At 32.9% G+C, this 19,306-nt stretch overlaps 1 protein-coding gene across 1 annotated transcript; it reads right to left on the bottom strand.

Moving 5' to 3' along the window:
* Positions 1–6,362: 6,362 nt before the first annotated feature.
* Positions 6,363–17,185, bottom strand: LOC130805423 (uncharacterized). Its single transcript, XM_057670224.1, has 7 exons — positions 17,059–17,185; positions 15,138–15,446; positions 14,854–15,046; positions 13,401–13,484; positions 12,241–12,498; positions 11,080–11,206; positions 6,363–7,450 (listed from the first exon to the last, which is right to left on the bottom strand). Exons 2-7 carry the CDS (start codon positions 15,197–15,199, stop codon positions 6,765–6,767), a joined length of 1,410 nt encoding a protein of 469 aa, XP_057526207.1. The 5' UTR covers positions 15,200–15,446; positions 17,059–17,185; the 3' UTR covers positions 6,363–6,764.
* Positions 17,186–19,306: the final 2,121 nt, after the last annotated feature.

Raw genomic sequence — 19,306 nt, 5'->3', positions numbered from 1 at the left:
ACACATTTTTCCCAGTCACCGGATATTTCATCTCCAATTTTAACATAAAAGAGTTGCGATCACAACCAATTACATCATAGACTTTGCTAACAAACACCTCAAAAGTCGTATTTTGACGATGGATAAACATCACTGTATTTAATCCTCCATTATACCCAACATCGGATCCAGTATAACTTACTTCCCCACCCCAATACACTATAACGGGATAATGATCCATATTCTGCAAATACAAAGTAATAAACTTTCATTGAAGCATATCATCAAACACTTTATATGCATACAAACCAAATCCTAAAATTCAACTACAAATGTGTAAAATGTAAGCTTATATAATGAAAACAAGAGAATGTAAATTACCAACAACGTATTTATAACTTCAATTGACAACAATAATGAACAAAAAAACAATTTGCATATTGAAAAAAAAATTAGGGTTGTTATTCATACCTTAAATGAGATTGAAAATGATCTACTACACAAGGAAAGGATGGGAATGTAGTTGATTAGTTTAGTTGAATGAGAGGAATTGTATATTTGAAGTAAATGAGAGTGAATAAATTTTTTTTTTTAAGCAAAAACAAGAGCAGCAGCCACGAAGATGCAAAGAGGAATAAGAAATGCAGTGAACAACTCGAAGCTGCTGTTTTGTACTGCTACAAAACCGCCACTTCAAGTGGCGGTTTACCCAAAATTTTTTTTTTTTAAAAAAAAAAAAAAATACCAAACCGCCATTTCATCTGGCGATTTTCTTCAATTCCCTAAACAAAACCGCTACCTCAAGTAGCGGTTATATTAAAAATTAAAAAAAAAAAATTTTCAAAATAATCCTACGTGGACGGTAAAGTGGGAATTACTTTCCCATTTTAAGGAAAGTGGGAATTATTTTTTTATTTTGCAATATTGTGGGAATAGACTCATGTATATATATATATATATATATATATATATATATATATATATATATATATATATATATATATATATATATATATATATATATATATATATATATATATATATATATATATATATATATATATATATATATATATATATATATATATATATATATATATCATACACAATGACCTCAAGTTTATCTGACCACCTATATGTGAGCATGTATTTCTTCGTCCTCTGCAGATATCATAAGACACTTTTGACTTTTTGATGTTATATATATCATACACAATGACCTCAAGTTTATCTGACCACCTAGATTGCTTATATATTGCTCCAACATCCTTGTGATATTATATTTGGACGAGTGTAGACTTGGCATACATCAAACTCCCTACTGCCGAAACATAAGGAATATTTTTTATTTCTTTTTTCTCAAATTCATTCGTAGGGTCCTGATCAAGACTAAATTTGTCTCCCTTAGCTATAGGGATATTTCCTAGTTCGCAGTTTTGCATGGTATACCTTTTTAACATATTTTAGATATAACTCTCATGTGATAGTCCAAAAATGCCTTGAGAACGATCCCAATGTATTTTAATACCCAATACGAAAAAGGCATCACCAAGATTTTTTATCTCGATATTCTTTAATAAAAATATTTTTAATTTCACACACACAAAAAAAACTTATATCGTTGCTGGCAAGCAATATGTCATCAAGATAGAAAATTTCCATTAAACTTGTGGAAAATGCATTCATCAAGTAAATTCATCTCAAAATCCAATACGGAAATCACTTAATAAAACGGCAAATACCATTCACGAGACGCCTACTTAAGTCCATAGATGAATTTCTCGAGTTTACAAATCATCTTCTTCGGGTCACCCATCACAAAGTTTTCAGGTTACTTCATATAAATTGTCTCATCAATATTACCATTGAGAAACAATGTCTTTTACATCCATTGAAGTACCTTTAGATTAAAATGAGCAGCCTTCCGAAGAAACTAAAGATAAAGTCTCTTTGCAATCAAAGCCTTCTTTTTGTGTAAAATCCTACACTACTAGACAAGCTTTAACCTCAATTGTCCTTTATGAATTGCATTTCCTTATTCGTTGCATTTAACCACAATTGAGAATTTACACTTTTCATAGCTTGATGAAAGTGGATAGGGTCATTCTCCAATACCATGTATTCAGACTTGACTTTTTTGGCATTTATCCACTCTCAAAAGGTAGAACTTTTATGATTCAAACTCAGCTTTTTGCCAGTTCATAGTTCATATGAGGTCTTATTATTAGTTATTTTTGTTGGGTACTCTGTTAGGAATATAAGCTGCAGTCTTAAGTGCTTCTCCCCAAAATGACTCCGCTTAAGTAAAATGACTAATCATGCTCCTTAGCATTTTCTTTAGTTCTATTTCGTCTCTCAGCAACATCATTCATAGTTGGAGTACTAGGCATGGTGTACTTAGAAACAATACCACATAGCTAACGCCATGGACATTGTTCACCTGTACCATCAAAACGACCATAGTATTCACCCCTTACAATCGAATCTAACATCTTTAATCTTTTTGGTAAGTTGATTTTCAACTTTAGCCTTATAATTTTGAACATATCTAGTAATTGAGCCTTTTCATGAATGAAATATATGTAGTCATATCTATAATGATCATTCATTACGTGGTATAATATAGTTGTCCAACCCAAGGACTTGAAAATGTATTACAAATATATGTGTGAATAAGTTCTAAGACATCCAAAGACCTATTGACATCATATCTCCTTTGATTGGTTTGTTTTCCATTAATACATTCAGCACACACATTCAAGTATGTGAACATTCAAGGTCCTAAATATCTACCATACACAAGCCTTTTCATTCTCCTTTTGGAGATATTGCCTAATCTCCTGCGCCATAGTGATTCTGAATATTCATTAGTTGCCTTTATTTTTATTTCTCAAGATGATAATTGAAAGGATTCATTATATGAAGCAATAAAATCAATTATACATAGATTATCATTTAACAATAGAGAAACATAACTAACTAAGTTTAAATCATGAAACAAACAAAAAATTTTACTTTTATATAAACAAGAAAAACCAAATTTGTCTAAAGCAGAAACTGAAATCAAATTTCATTGAAAAGATGATACAATAAATGTGTCATTAAGATTCAACTAAAATTTAGTCTTCAACAATAATCTATAATTTCAAATTGCTTATACTTCAACCGTCTTATCATTTTCCATATAAATATAGCTTTCACCATTAGTTTATTTTCAAAAACTCGGGTAACCTTGGAAAGACATAGTGATGCTAGTGGTCGCACCAGAGTCTATCCACCATATGTGTCTAGGTGCGAAACTAAATTAACCTCAGAACAAACCAAATTAAGAAGTATACCTTTTTAGCACGCCAATCATGATAATTGTTGCATTACTTCTTTCTATGGCAAAAGAAACAACCATTATTTTCAACATTGGTTGATTTATCCTTTTATTGTATTTTTTACGTTCTTTATCTGCAACTTCTATTTTCTTTGGCCTTTCTTTTTATATTGAAGTAAAGGCAAGATGAGAACTTTTAGTCTTTTCTAACTTGAACCTTTCATTTTCCTATACACAACGTGAGATGAGCTCATTTAGAGACCAAGTCCCTTTCGAACAGTTATAGCTCACCTTAAACTAGTCAAAACTTGCTGGAAGAGATATTAAAACCAAGTACATAACTAAATCCTCAAAGATTTCAGCTTTATTTTCAACAACTCGGGTAACCTTGGAAAGACATAGTAATGCTAGTGGTCGCACCAGATTCTATCCACCATATGTGTCTAGGCGCTGAAACTAAATTAACCTCAAAACAAACCAAACTAAGAATTATACCTTTTTAGCACGCCAATCGTGATAATTATTGCATTACTTCTTTCTGTGGAAAAAGAAACAACCATTATTTTCAACATTGGTTGATTTATCCTTTTATTGTATTTTTTTATGTTTTTTATTTGCAACTTTGATTTTCTTTGGGCCTTGTTTTAGATTTTGATGTAAAGGCAAGATGAGCACTTTTAGTCTTTTCTAACTTCGACCTTTCCTTTTCCTATACACAATGTGTGATGAGCTCATTTAGAGACCAAGTCCCTTTCTAACAGTTATAGCTCACCTTAAAGTAGTCAAAACTTGCTGGAAGAGATATTAAAACCAAGTACATAACTTAATCCTTAGATATTTCAAGTTTTAGTTTTTGAGTTTTGAAGTTAGATTTGACATTTCCATTACGTACTCTCTGGTATTATCATTATATGTATTTCTCAATGAATTGAAGTTCTTAAAATTATACCGATTTTAGCCTTTTTATTTTTGACAAATATTTTTCCATTTCTAAAATGATAACTTTAGTGGTAGCGATATCATCAGACATTGTACCTCTAAATGTTTCAAGAATGGCTCTTTCAATAATCATCATACATATGCGATTTTACACTCTCGCCTTTGAAACTCCTTTTGATCAGAGATACTCGATTCAATAAGTATGGTAGGAAAATCAACGCTTATCACAAGGTTGCAACTTATAAATCCAAGCAACTTATAAATCCAAGATCGATGAAAATGTTTTTATTTTTTTTTATTTTTTTATTTTTTTATTTTTTTTCAAAGTTTGAGTCATTTAAATAGGAATTGAATTGATGTTGAAAGTAATATTAACAGAGTTAGACATAGCTAACAGAGAATAAGAAAAAAAAAATGATTCCTAAAAAACATGAACTAACTATAGGAAAAATGTGTTCCATGGAAGAAAAGCGGTAATAACAAACTAGATATTAATTAAAAAAATAATTTGTGAATTACAGCCTTTAAGTTTGGAGTTTTTGCGAATTACAACCTTTAAGTTTGGAGTTTTTGCGAATTACAACCTCAAAGTTTATTTTTTGCGAAGTATAGCCTCCAAAGTATCAAACTCTTCTCCATTCAAGCCAAGTGACCGCTAGCCAACCAAATGACCTTTGACCAGCTTAAATGACCGTTGATCATTGCTAATCACCTTTTTGACTTTTGTTGACCATTTCTAATAACCTTTGACTTTCCTAATTAACAATGATACCCTTTATGTTTTAGCACTTTAACGTTATTTTTTCCTATCATAATGCTATTTTTTTTGAAAAAATAGACGTCGCAATTATCTTGAACCGGTAATTATTTCGAAAATCCGGTCGAAACAAATACTTATTGGCCTATTTTTTGGCACGTAAAACGAAATAGATATTTAACGTCATTTTTACCCATCCTAATGATATTTTTATAAACAACACTAAATATCTTTTTCGATGTACATGCCAAAAAATAGGCGAATAAGTACTTGTTTTGACCGGATTTTTGAAAGAGTTATTCCACAAGGGTAATCGCAACGTCCTTTTTTTTAAAATGTCGTTATGATGTGTAAAAACGACGTTAAATATCTTTTTCGGTCTACGTGTCAGAAAATAGGCAAATCAGTACTTGTTTCGACCGAATTTTCAGAGAGTTATCCCTTATATGGATAGTTGCGACGTCTATGTTTTCAAATAATATCGTTATGATGGGTAAAAATGACGTTATATATCTTTTTCGGTCTAAGTACCGAAAAATAGGCGAATAAATACTTGTTTCGACCAGATTTTCGAAAGAGTTATCCCATAAGGATAATTGCGACGTCTGTTTTTTCAGAAAATATCGTTATGATGGGTAAAAACTTGTTAGATATCTTTTCGGTCTACGTGCCGAAAAATAGGCGAATATGTACTTTTTTCGATCGCACTTTCGAAAGAGTTACCCCATAAGGGTAATCACGAGGTCCTTTGTTGAAAAAAAACCGTTATGATTAGCAAAATAACGATGTTAAAGTGCTAAAACACAAGGGTACCAATGGTAATCAGGAAAGTCAAAGGTGATTAGTAATGATCAACGGTCATTTACGCTGGACAAAGGTCATTTTAGTGGTCTACTGTCACGTGGCTTAAATAAACTTTAGAGAAACGCTGGACAAATAAACTTAAATAAACTTTGATACTTTAGAGATTGTAATTCGTAAAAAATAAACTTTGAAACTGTAATTCGCAATAGCCCTAGATTTAAAGGTTGTATTTCACAAATTATTCTATTTAAAAATGCAAAACATAATACGAATCATGATAATACCAAATTTCTAAACAATTTAGACAAAAGACGATATCCTAACAATTCAACAAAAAAAGTCACTAATACTACCTAGTGGGACAAAATAGTAAAAATCATTACTAAAAACATAATCCGACAAAGTTGAAAGTTATTTAGAGAACGAGAATAGTTAGATCTTCCAAGTTGATATGTATTCTCTATAGTAATCTTTAATATTCTCACTTTAAATCTCTCTAATAATGGAATAACAGATAGAAACGGAATACGTACAACCTAGGGACTACAACTACTATATATAATATCAACTTATGACTATTATTCAGTTCATCATAAAACACAGTCAGAAAAGAAGTCTCAACACATGTAAACTGTAAAGCCCACAACTTATTGATACATTAAGCTCTGACCCTTTAACTTAATTAAATCACTTTAAGTTGGGTATAAGAACAACTTCAATAACTTACAATGACATGAAATTTACATATAAACCTCCATATAGGACTATGATCCAACAAGTTCATTTGGAAATTGGCAAGACATTTTACTACAACCTTACGATTTACTTGAAGCCTTCATTTTTCCAAGCATCCTCATCAAACACCATAATTAGTGTTTCATTAATCATAGAATACTTGCTCTAAAGACATGTGACTCCTCATAATCCTTCGAAACTAAACACTACAGCTTGCTTGTATGACCTTTACCTTCTTATCTTAGTGACATCATCATTGTTGGTTGTGTCTTGAGAATTGCCTGGATCAGATGTATGTTTAACAGGAGATGTTGCCTGACACTTGTTATCAAGCGATGTTTTCGGAAAACATTGGGTAATGGGATCACCGTTATTTCCGACTTTAGTCACCAATTTAGGATCTGAGCCTTGGATATTTACAGTTGTTGAAGCTATGTTTTCCACTTGTTGAAAAGAGCTTCGCTCCCCTGCTACGGCTGGTGTAGATTTCACCTTTGCGAGCTGGGAGACAGAGGGTCCTACTGCGCTATGCCTGGTTTGTTGACTCCCAGAAGTTGGTGTTTGAGCCAGACCAGTGCAAATAAAATGTACATTGGGAGGCAACGGACTTGAATTCCCTGCTCCAGAAGTTTTGACTAGCAGTTCAGCTTTACGAAGAGACGCAGCATCTGAGTCACTACCAATGCGAGCCCCTGCAGCAACTGCAGCAGCTTGAATGGGATCCTCACCGACACTGGAATGCAGTGCCTTTTTCTGAGAAGAAAACTTTGAAAATGAGCCAATAGGTGCAGCTTTCCCAGATGCTCCAGCACTAAAGAACGGAGAAGGTTGCTGTTGAGATGGTACCCCAGAAACTTTAACAGCCGACAGATTCCTTTTTGATGCACTTATTTTGACTGAATTATTGGAACCAGCTACATAATGTAAAACCAACAGTCAGGATAGTGTCAAAACTAAAGCGACAAATCTTTCATGACAAGTATTAGTAAAAAGACAGTAACTCATTTCAAAAAAAAAAAAAAAAAAAGAAAGAACACAGTGACAAAAAAACACCGAGAGACTAGCTCAAAGGTTTCTATTAGCATTGCTATTAACATTAAAGGTGGGCATGACCCGGATGAGCAAGTGGGTGGCATGGGTACAAACTGCCTGTTGGCACTGTGCGGCGGCTGATTTTAGTCATCTTCTTTCCTTGCCTTTCTTGCTCATTTTATTTTTTGTTGTAAAATAAAAATGTACCTACTTTTCCTACATTTCCAAAACTCCTCAACGGATCTCATTTCCGCTTTCATTTCTCGTATCGGATCAAATTCCATTTCAAATCACATTGATATATATAATCTAAAAAACTTTTGCTAGAGGGAAGCTTTCCCTTCAAACTAGGCTGATTTTACTTGTGAAGGACTTGCTCCAAGGCTGGAGTTGAGAAATTTGATCAGACATGCTCACCCTCACATAATTCTTCGTTGAATATTGGTGAGGCTCTTGAAGCTTCAAGGCAGCGGTATCGCATGCTAAGTTCTCGTTGGTCCTTTGGGTGAAGATGGTGAATCAATAATCTTAATCCAGAAGCTTTTCATTCATTTTTGCAATGTCGTACCATCCTAAGAATCTTAATACACTCAAGGTACAAGCTGTGATCATGGAAAATATTGAAGATTTGATGAAAAAACATGCCATAGTCAATGAAACAATTAACTCCCCCTATTGAAGCTCCATCAAATTCCTCTGTTTTGGCGTCAATTGTTCCCTCCTCTGTCTATTAAGAGTAAGAAATTTAATTTCATCTCTTTAAGATGATGCTGGCGAATCTCTTGCTTATCTTTGACACTCAGGTAGATACTGTGACACAAAAATGGGTATACTCAGTTATGGTCTTTGTTGTTGGAGAAAAAAAAAATCCGTTAGGGCATTCTCAAGGCTATGCAAAGGACCAATGATCCTCTCTGCACTGTCAAAGATCACTTGCCATAAGCAAGGCTATTTCATTTTCTGTTTGAAAGATCATGAGGAAATTGATATGGTTTTAAATTCTGATCACTTTATGGGTAGGAAGCCTGTTGTTAAGAGTTGGTCCCCAAACTTTGACTATGAGGCTGAGATCATGAGGTTAATTCCTAGGTTACCTAACCTTCCTCGTGCTTGCTGGAGTGATGATTCACTCAATATGATTGCTAGTACTAAAGGGGTTCCTCTGTGCACATGCTAGTACCTGGTTATTCAAGGGTTCTGATTGATGTTGGCATCACTAAACAGCTCCCTAAAAAAGTGAACTTTTATGCTAAGTCTCAAATGTAAAAGCATAAGGTAGAGCATGAATTTATTCCTGATATTTGTAAAAGTTGCAACATTCTTGGACACTCATGCCAAAATAATAGGCAATGGAGAATCTAGTGGGCTCCTTAAAATGTTGTAGAAATACCTAAGGGCTAAGGCTACTCAAGCTCATCCCGGGATCCTCTTGTACAGCATGTCTCAACAGATTGTTTGGGAAGTACCAATATATCTCCAAGCAGCGAAGATTGTCTCCCTTGCTACCACTCCAGAAGATCCAACGACAAAAATTTCGAGTGATAATGAAGAGCGTTGGTTACCTGGTGTTAAGAAGAAAAGTATCTCATCGACTCTTAAACCTGTCCTAGCATTCCTCAGAAGAATGTTTTTCTCTCTAGTGTTAACGCTAGTTTTTTGTTGTATTTGATTTTTTCAGAACAGACTTGAATAATGGCTTAGGGATGGATAAGAAAGAAATGGTTATGATTATGGACCAATGAGCATCGTTTTAGGTAGAATATGTAAAGGGGGAAATGAAGAGTAGAGGATGAGATGTAGATGAAATGCAAGTGCATTTGTTGATAGAGACACAGCACAACAAGCATAAGTAGATGACAATTTTTGTGGATGAACAGGATGATGGTTGGAGACTTTAAATGGTACACCACAATAGAAAGTAAATGCTCCAAAGATCACAAGTACGATTACTACTCACACTCAGCATCAGGACTTTCTTTCCTGTAGTTCTAATCCAAAAACAAAAGAAGAAGACATGGTTTTGAAACAAAGTTTCTAGTTTTGATTTTATAATTCAACAACTCTAATGCTATTACACAGAAGACTATTTATAGTAAATTAACAAAGCAAAAGGAAAGAAACTAAGCTATATTTTAAGCATCTACACGTAATTTGTAAGGTAACTTCCATAATGGAGGTTACTTAGCTCCTAATAACCACCTCCACAAGTTATTCGGAAAAAGGCCTTTATTTGAATAATTCTATTATTGTACGTCCAAGCCTTTAAGAAACTCCTTAAAAGTGGTTTCTTAAAGGATAATTGGAGATTATTAAAAGTCAAACATTTCAAAATACACATAAAAAATATAAGGTAAAATAATTTTGTCTCCAAAAATGTTTTTCTAGATACAGTTTCTAAATTACTACTTTAAAGAAACAAAAGTTGGTTTTCAAAAGCTAGGCCAAATAGACTCATAGGCATTCATTGAAAACCTAAAAAACACCCATTTTATAAATACACAAATATTTCAAAGAAGACTTTCTACACTTCATATTAACAAGAAATGAAGAAAATAATATTATCAAATGAGAACTTGAGAAAAGAAGACCAACAAAATTCGAATGGCTTTAATAGATATTTATAACCCACTTCATCAAGACCCATAAAAGCACTTCCAATAGATAAGGTTTCTTTATAAGGAAATGATATTATCAAAAAGAGCATGCTTATCAAGAATAAAACCTAAAAGGGGCCTGTTGTATCAATTTGATTTCAATGGGCTTGATGAAAGAGTTTCAAACACCTTCATGGAAAATATAAATATCATTGAATTTGCCAGTATAAACATTGAGATGATTAGGAAGCTTTTAGTAGAGGAAATAAGCTTGAAACAAGAAAAATGCAGCAAAAACAATATAGAACCCTCACATTTATCATAAAAATGTCCCACCAAACATACCCCTCTAGACCAAATTTGTGCGAGAGGGAGAGGAAGAGAGAGAGAGGCAGAGAGAGAGAGAGAGGCAGAGAGAGACAGAGAGACAAGTCTCAGTCTCTACACTTTACACACATCATAACTTAATTGAGATTCAAATTGAGTACTGAATTCACCCATGAAAGACTTCAGGCATAATCTCCCTTTCTTTGACTGTGAAAATGTGTCAGCCAGAGAAGCTTCTCAATACCAATATCACAGGAATGGATGCAAGCAGCATATACGGTCAAGATAGTCACAATATGAAAGCAAAGGAAGTGGAAGAAATTCGTAAATTGAGGCACATAATAACAATTATAAAAAAAAAAAACCATTTTAAACCAAGTAAAAACGATGGCTGAACAAAGTATGCAAATCAGAATTCAGTTTTAGCATCAAGATGACTGTAGAAAAGCTCACTTGAACATAATAGTCAAGACTTGGGAGCACAAGAAGGTGATAGAAAATAGATTCATCCCTGATTACATGAGAAAACCAGGCATCAAGCAGGAAGCTCCATTCTACAACAAGAAATGATGTACTTGAAAGAATCATACCAGTGCCAGCACCAGTTGGACTATCCTTGAGAGCCATTTTAAGAGCATGACGGGCAGCATCAATGTCAGGAGTTTGTACACTAGCTGTGTTATGCGACACCGGCTTCTTCCTAATATTATTTGGCTTCTGTATATGCCAATGTTAAGTCAGCAATAGAAGAAAAAAGTAGCACATGAAGCCTATCTTTAAAAATGAGTAGGATATAATCAAAATAAAATTACGCGCGTGTCAGAAATGGATTTTTCCTAATCTAAATGAAACTTTGAGGTCGTGTCAATGATTGTGAACTTCCGTTGCCGGGATTTGAACCCGGGAACCTGAGAGAAACCCAGACATCTTAACCAGACTAGATGACAACGGATCACAATTTAAATTATAAGAGGATTTTCAGTGTATGCAGGCACATTCATACCATAACTTGAAAGATAAAGTTAGGAACAGCCAACAATCACCATATAATTTGATAAGCGCCTAGAACAAAGTGCTCAATTTCCACTTTCCATTTTCATCAACTCCTGATCCTAGTCCTAGTCTGTACCCCTCTCTCTCTCTCTCTCTCTTACTAAACTACTAAACTAGACCTCCACTTTTCAATTAAGTGATCTTGCTATTGACTAAGGAGTAGCAATAGAGAAAAACAAACCTTTCAAGAAAAGAAGGGATTCATTTTATCCAAGATTTTTAAAATAATAGCTCCACCATCCCCAAATTAGTTCCAACAATTTTTTGTCCAAACTTGGAGCACTTCATTTTAGATAGTTTTTCCATTATTCAAATACACCTTTCCCACAGTTTAAACCACCATCTATCTCCTGTTCTTTTTCATTATTAAAGAAAAAAAAAACTCCACTAACCACATAACTATGTTTCCAAAAAATGGTTAATGCAACAACTATTTGTTGCCTTATCCTTTGCGTCCTGAGAAGGGTTCAAATTACATTGGAACAAAGGAGTATCCTAGTTCACCAATTATGGTCAGTGAACTGTGAAGCTCAACGAAAGCCCCACAATGTTTCCACATCCAAGTGTAGAATTGAATAAATTTTGACTACAGAGATACATACATTTGCTTGTCACTTAAACCAAGATGCATTTACAGATCAAAGACAAGAAACATAAACATGGTAATCATATATATTAGAGTATAGTGTGTAAAAAACCTGAAATCGCTGAATACTTTTCTCCCCTTTGTTTTCTCCTTTCTTAGCATTAGCAATTAGTTCTAGATCTTCCTCCTCCGACAAATGTTTTCTTTTCTTAAGATTGTGGCTTGTCAATCCATTTGCTTCCAGTCCTCCACCAAAGGTCCCAGCAGCTTGTGAGCGTTTCTGAATTTGCGGATTTTCTGAAGAAGCCTTTGAAACCTCAAAAATAGAGTTGTTATGTGTACGAGACTTGTGGGCTCCAGAAGTAAGAACCTAAAAAGGCCCATTGATCAGCATAAAAGCATAAAAGACAGGGACTATGAAAATAATTACACGTCTAACATAGATATAGGCAGTCTACCATTTCCCCTATAACTATATTCAGTACAAATTTGAATATAAATTGAACCGACATCTTGATAAGATCATCGTCAACACTTAATACAAGAATTTTTATAAGCATGCCTCCTCCAAAATATAGCCCTTCAACATTAATCATAAACGAGACATACTTCCCAAATTAGCTGGCCAATAATGAATAAGAAAGGTATACGACGCTTCTCCGAAAATTCATTGATGATAGTATCACCCCTTTGTATGTCTTATAAAAATAATTATGTATCCTCGTTGTTCTCTCAAAAGTCAAGACTCAAAAATTAGCCTCAAGAAAATAATAAGGAGGATTCATAAAATCTTTGATTTAAAATCAAAGCTACAATTATGACAAATCGTGAAGCCAAAAACAATGACGTACCAATATGGCAATATAAAATCTTCAATGCCAACAAAAACATTTATAAAGTGGCTTATATCATACTCTTACTTAGTGATATACAAACATCATAAAACACAAGTCAAAAACATCCCAACCTTCACAGCAAGGGATTCCGTACATCTCTTAAAGAGATTAAAAAAGTATATGTCAATAAGAAGAAAATTGATGCCTAACTTCTGATGAAAGCAAGAGAGAGAAAAAAGAAGTTGGCTATCTGGTTAAATTAACTGAGATACGGAAAAGTGCATATATTTATAAAGACCTTTGATAAGAGTTAAGGCACTTTGTATTTTCATTTTTCATAATGAACCCGTGGATGAGGCTCCCTTACAAGAGCATATTTTGATAAAGAAGCCTAACGATAAAAAAATCAGAAAAGTCTTCATAATTTATGTCTAACCTTTACACAATTAGAAGCATCCATTGCATCTACAGTGCTGACACTAGGACATTCCACTTCAAACTCCAAGTCACTTTCATCATCCTGCATGCAATTATCACCAATAGTCAGCCATGAAATCATTCATCTAAAGTGATTGAAACATATGGTAATACACAAAACATGCCATGCAAAGCCAAGTGATTCACCACTCACCACAACTTGTAAATTACAAGCACATTGAACTGCTTTTTTCTTTCTTGAAAATTCGATTTATGGTTCAACAAATATGTTGAGATCAATTGTTTGCTACAAGAACTGTCCATACAGTTATAAGCTATGCATCTAGGTAATAAATGTCCTCAAACGTAGTGCCCAGCGAAAAACATCCTAGGATCACCTGACTTTTTATTTCCACAAAAAAGTACACCTCCAAGGGACATTATTACGATGAATGGAGTTTTTTTATATCAAAAAAAAACTTCCCCATTGACAAAAACACAAAGCAAAGCGGAAAATCTTATTCATACGATCAATAGAATAATACTCTCTCCTATTCATATCAAATGTCTGATTTGATTTTGCACATTTGTCAATGTACTAATTCAATCCCTTATATCTCCACCTATATATGATTGAAAATTTTAAAAAAAAGAAGATACTAATATAATTTATATTGAGACGAATCAAACATCTCACTGCTAGTTTTAACTTATACCTTTCAAAAAAACAAAATATGTCACAATTGGGTACAAAAAGGGCCACAACAAATAGTCTTGACACTTGCATAAGAAATCCCCTTACAACTAAGTTCAACAAGGTAACGCAAAAGACCCATGGCACCATAGATATGAAGTCTAAACGCTAAAGACTTTGTATATCAATGAAATCTGGAGGTTATCTTGTTTCCACATGCTACTTGGTGGTGCACATAGAAAGAAACACGCCCACAGAATTTCAATCAGGTCAGGCTTCCAAATGAAAATTTTAAAGCACAAAGTAGGCGCCAACTTCCTCATCTTAGTTTATTACTAATCACCCCTTGGAAAAAAGTTTATTACTAATCACGATTAATCCATCAGACCAACTACATAACATCCCTACATCATATTCCATCATGTCTACTACATAGGAAAAATATTAGGTCCATAATAGAACGAAATGTTCCTCAATTCTCCTTTCACGATTAGGCCATAAGTACAACAAACTAAAAACTTACTTTTCTCTGTTAATGTTCCATGTAAAGCATAATTAAAATAGTTATTGATCCACAGATAAAACAAGACATACGAATAGTTTGCTGCCTCATTCTTGATTTGCAAACGAATGATTGTTGTCAACACTTAATCTCATGCTCTTATTACATTTAACAAAGTGCTCATATCACAGCAATTACTTATTAATGTATCATTTAGATTAAATATTGAATTCAACCAAAAAAATTGAGAACCGCAAATTAAATCAAGAAACTGACCAACGGTGATTCATCCGGAGAAATATAATCAATCAAAGGATGCCGATAAGCTAAAAAACGCCATAACATTTGATATTCTCTAGCACTTTTAATGCCAGTCTCCGTCTTCTCTATCAATGCATGCCAATCAATATTTACATCTTCCAATTGATTTACCTCTTTGAGCAACGCTAGCACGGTACTCGCCGGATATCTGATGTTTGGCCATAATCATCCAAAATTGATGATAAAGTTGGAATTAAGTACAAAAAGAAAAACATAAACAAGTAAAAAGAAATCACTACCTCTGCAAGATAGTGCAGACGTCTTCTTCAGTGATTAGACCTTTCTTCGGCTTATCAGCCATGGTTTAAATTACTCGGTCGACAGTAAAAACCCTAGAATTTAGGGTTTTGCGATACCAAAAACTCAAAATTGACAATGGCTTAAAGAAGGGGAGAGACAGTATCTGAATGACAGCGACTGAGGGTTGAAAGTCTTGAGAGTTGAGAGCGTAAGAGTTGAGAGCGTAGTCACCACAAAGTGGATGGGTGACGAAGATGGGTGAAGTTAAAGAATGGAGTATATAATAATGTTGAATGCAAATGTTTTACCTGTCCCAAACAATTAGCCTAATTTTAAAAAATAATAAATTATAAAAAATAATTATAAAAAACAATCTATTTAATAACACTTCTGCAAAAAAAAAAAAAAAAAAAAAAAAAAAAAAAAAAAAAAAAACTTATTCTAACTGTTTTTGTAAAAAATTACATTATTGACATAATTATTTTCAAACACGACCACTTAACGTAAATCGTTAGTTGACCGTCAAGTGATGCGTTGACCAGACATATGTGTGGCACATGAATTCACTAAATGTACATTTCCCTCCATTCTTTGTCATTTTTTTCTTTTATTTCTTCTTTTTCCCCTATTTTGTTCTAATAAATTATAAATACAGTCAGACTTTCATTTATGCTCTACCTTTTTTTTTTCTTTCTAATTATCTCACTTCTCATTCTTATAATGTACTTTCATTAACATTTTTACTCACACCATACTTTCATCCTCTTCAAAAAAAAATATAGGACTTAACAATAAAATAGAACTCTATGATTAAAGTGTATACCCCAACAGCGCCTCTCCTGAGAAATCGTCTTTATAAGAAACGACACTCCAGGCCAAGGCCTAACAAATAAAAAAAGAAAAATTTAAAAACTGGCGTGCACGTTTGATCCTATTTGGAATTGGTATTATAACCTATTGAAGTTGGTGTTATAACCTATTGAAGTTGGTATTATAACCTATTAAAATTGGTATTTGGAGTTGGTATCATAACCTATATGGAGATACCAACTTTAATAGGTTATAATACCAACTCTAATAGGTTATAATATCAACTTTTATATGTTAAAACACCAACTTCAAATAGGATTACATAGTGCGCGTTTTTCTGGATGTTATTTTTTTATTAATAATGGATCGGCCCATTTGAAACGCGTCTTTTATAAAGACGCTCTCAAGTAAGAATTTGTAATACCCCAATATTTTAATATGTACCCTTACATTTTAATTTGTACCCAACATTTTAATAAAGACTATGAATCCTTTAAGCTTCATCACAAATCTAATGTAAGTAGCAATTAAATACTATAAGCTTCATGTGCTTACTTTATCTGTTTTTTCATTCTTATTGTCCCTCCTCCCATTCGTATAATGTATTTCGAAATAACAAACTTCCTCCGTGTTTGGGTGTAAACTAATTAGACCTAAATGTCTATACTTGATTTTGTAATTTTTAGTCACAAACAACCACCAAAATGCAATCATATGCTGATTGGCTTCATATCTTAGTCATTGAATAATAGGCAAAATTTCTACAATTCGAAAAATAAAAGCACAAAATAAAATAGAGGAAAAATTATTGAATTGGTCAATAACAAAACCCCTAAAAAATTGAAAGCAATTAAACACATAAATCAGCCTTAAACACAGATAATTCCAAGAATTTCAAGGAAAAAATTTAACCTTTCTTAGTTACCCATTTGAAAGCAACCTTAATTCTCTTCGCCAATTTGTTTTCATTAACAACAAATTCAGAGTATGAATACGTAATAGAACAAAGGTAATTGAGAATTTTGTGTACTAAAAGGTGAGATTTTTAAGAAAAATAAACATGCATTGGACAACTACAAAAAGAAGAAAATAGAGGAATTCAAGTGTTACCAGTAGATTATTGAAATAGATGAAGATTTGTAAGCTTATCAATAAAATAGATGAGTTAATGCAGCATTCAAGTATTGATTGAATAGAAGTAGTGAAGAGTAATCTCCATGAACACTGAGAGAGGCGATGAGAGTGGAGGGAAATAAAAAAGAGTAAGGGAATTTGTAAGGTTTGCTTGTTTAAATTGAGTCATGTGCCAAACACATGCTAGATCAACACACCACTTAATAGTCAACTAACGGTTCACGTTAAATGGTAGCGTTTTGAAAACAATTATGTCGTAGGTAGTTTTTGAAAAAAAAAAAAAAGAATAGGTACTTTTTTGCAAAAGATGTTGTAGAATAAGTAGTTTTTTGTAATTTTTTCTTAAAAAAATTATCTACAATAACCCAATTTTGTCCTCATTTCTTACAATAATCTCATCTATTAATTAACCATGAATAATCTTAAATTTAAAATCATTTAACCAATAATATTGTTGTTCAATTGCTAACTTGTAATTATAGGTTAACTCTAAAAATAAAGAAAAAATACAAATAAATATAAAAATACCCAAAATTAAAAGTAAAATAAAAAAATTAAAAGGAAAAGCACGTCATCCCCTTCCCCTCTTTCATTGACTGCCAAGCCTCCAAGGTTGAATATCAAACCCCCGAATCTTGTTTAAGTTAAAAATTCTAACACAAGTCAAAACAAAGACCAGAAATTTGAATGGTTTTGATTTATATTTCTCCATTTTAGAGTTATGTGTATTGTGATATTTGGACTTTTACATGCATTTTGATTGAATGTTCTTCTGTCAATTTGTTTGCCCAAATTTAACAGAATGCAGGTGCTTTCTTCATAAAAGCTGCAAAGAAGGGAGCAGGTGAGGATGAGCTGCTAGCTAGGGAACCTAGATTGTTTTGCATGGGGAATTTATATTTCTTCATAAGCTAACTTTTAAGCCATGTGTTACATGTTTGGTAAGAATTAATTGTTTGTTGTTGATTGTTTACTATATAAAAGGGAAAAAACAAAAGTTAAAAGCTAATGAAAAAAGCTATTCCAAGTAGCTTTTTGGTTTTTGCTTAAATGATAGCTTTTCATATAGCTTAAATTTCAATTACCAAATTCTTATTTTTATAGACCAAAAAACCAAAAATCAAAAGATGAAAAAATTAATGAAAAAGTTAATTACTAAACATACCAAATCGCACGATTTTACAAGTAGTTCCATCATTCTAATTTATTACACCCACCTTATGAATGCATAGATACTCAAAGGAATGAAAGAAGTATCCTTCCTTATTCCTATAAATTTGCAAATTGTAAATGGATTTTTAATGGGTTGAATAAGGGATGGCAAATAGGTAAAAATATACAGGTTTCGTACCGCATCAGCTCTAGTTGGGGTGGGTATGGATATGAATTTGGTGATTAATGGGTTGATATGGTTATGAAAAGCCTACCCGCCATGTATAGTCATAGGTGGTGGATATGAGGTTGTACTTGTCTTATATCCAACTGCCTCATCCAATACCAATCTGCCCTGCCTCATATAGTTGTACCTAGTGGCAAAGCTACATTAGGGCTTTAGCTGCTAGGGGTTTTAAAAAAAATTAAAGTCAACCTTTTCTATTGTTAGGAGTAAAATCAACATGCAACTACTCATCGGGAATGCCATTATGCCAATTTCCAACCATTCAATTTCCTGCTACTTTCTCTCTACTAGTAATATTGTTGTTTCTCTCACTAGATAAGATCCTAAATTAGTATTAGTAGGGTGTAGAAACTAGAAATACGGACTTGTAATTATTACTGCTCCTAAACTTTTTTTGTTATTTTATATACTTGAGCCTTTATAGAAATTCACATGTTACACTAGCAGCACTTGTATATTTCATTTGTTTTGTTATTTTACTTTGTTTTATTTTGATGCACTTAATAAGATAAATACTCCCCCATTTTAGAAACTTTTTTTATGAAGATGCAGGGACTGAAATACTCAGTTAATGCCAAGAGAACTGACAAAGGAAGAAAAATTAGTGAATAATGGATGTTTGTTTTATTAGACCTTCGAGAATGACAGATGCAAATTGAATCTTCAAATGGTCTACGATTTCTAAGTGAAATATTTTACCAAATATTACAAAAGCATACACCCTAAAGAATAAACCCAACCCTTATATATATAAGGTTAGGCAACACACCACTAACTACCAAAACAGAATAAATAAAGATGTCAACTCATTATTCTTTCCTTGTT

The sequence above is a fragment of the Amaranthus tricolor genome, chromosome 1 (genome assembly GCF_026212465.1).
Source record: "Amaranthus tricolor cultivar Red isolate AtriRed21 chromosome 1, ASM2621246v1, whole genome shotgun sequence".
NCBI lineage: Eukaryota > Viridiplantae > Streptophyta > Magnoliopsida > Caryophyllales > Amaranthaceae > Amaranthus > Amaranthus tricolor.
Note: the sequence above shows the minus strand (reverse complement) of the source record. Positions and strands in the feature narration are given on the sequence as shown.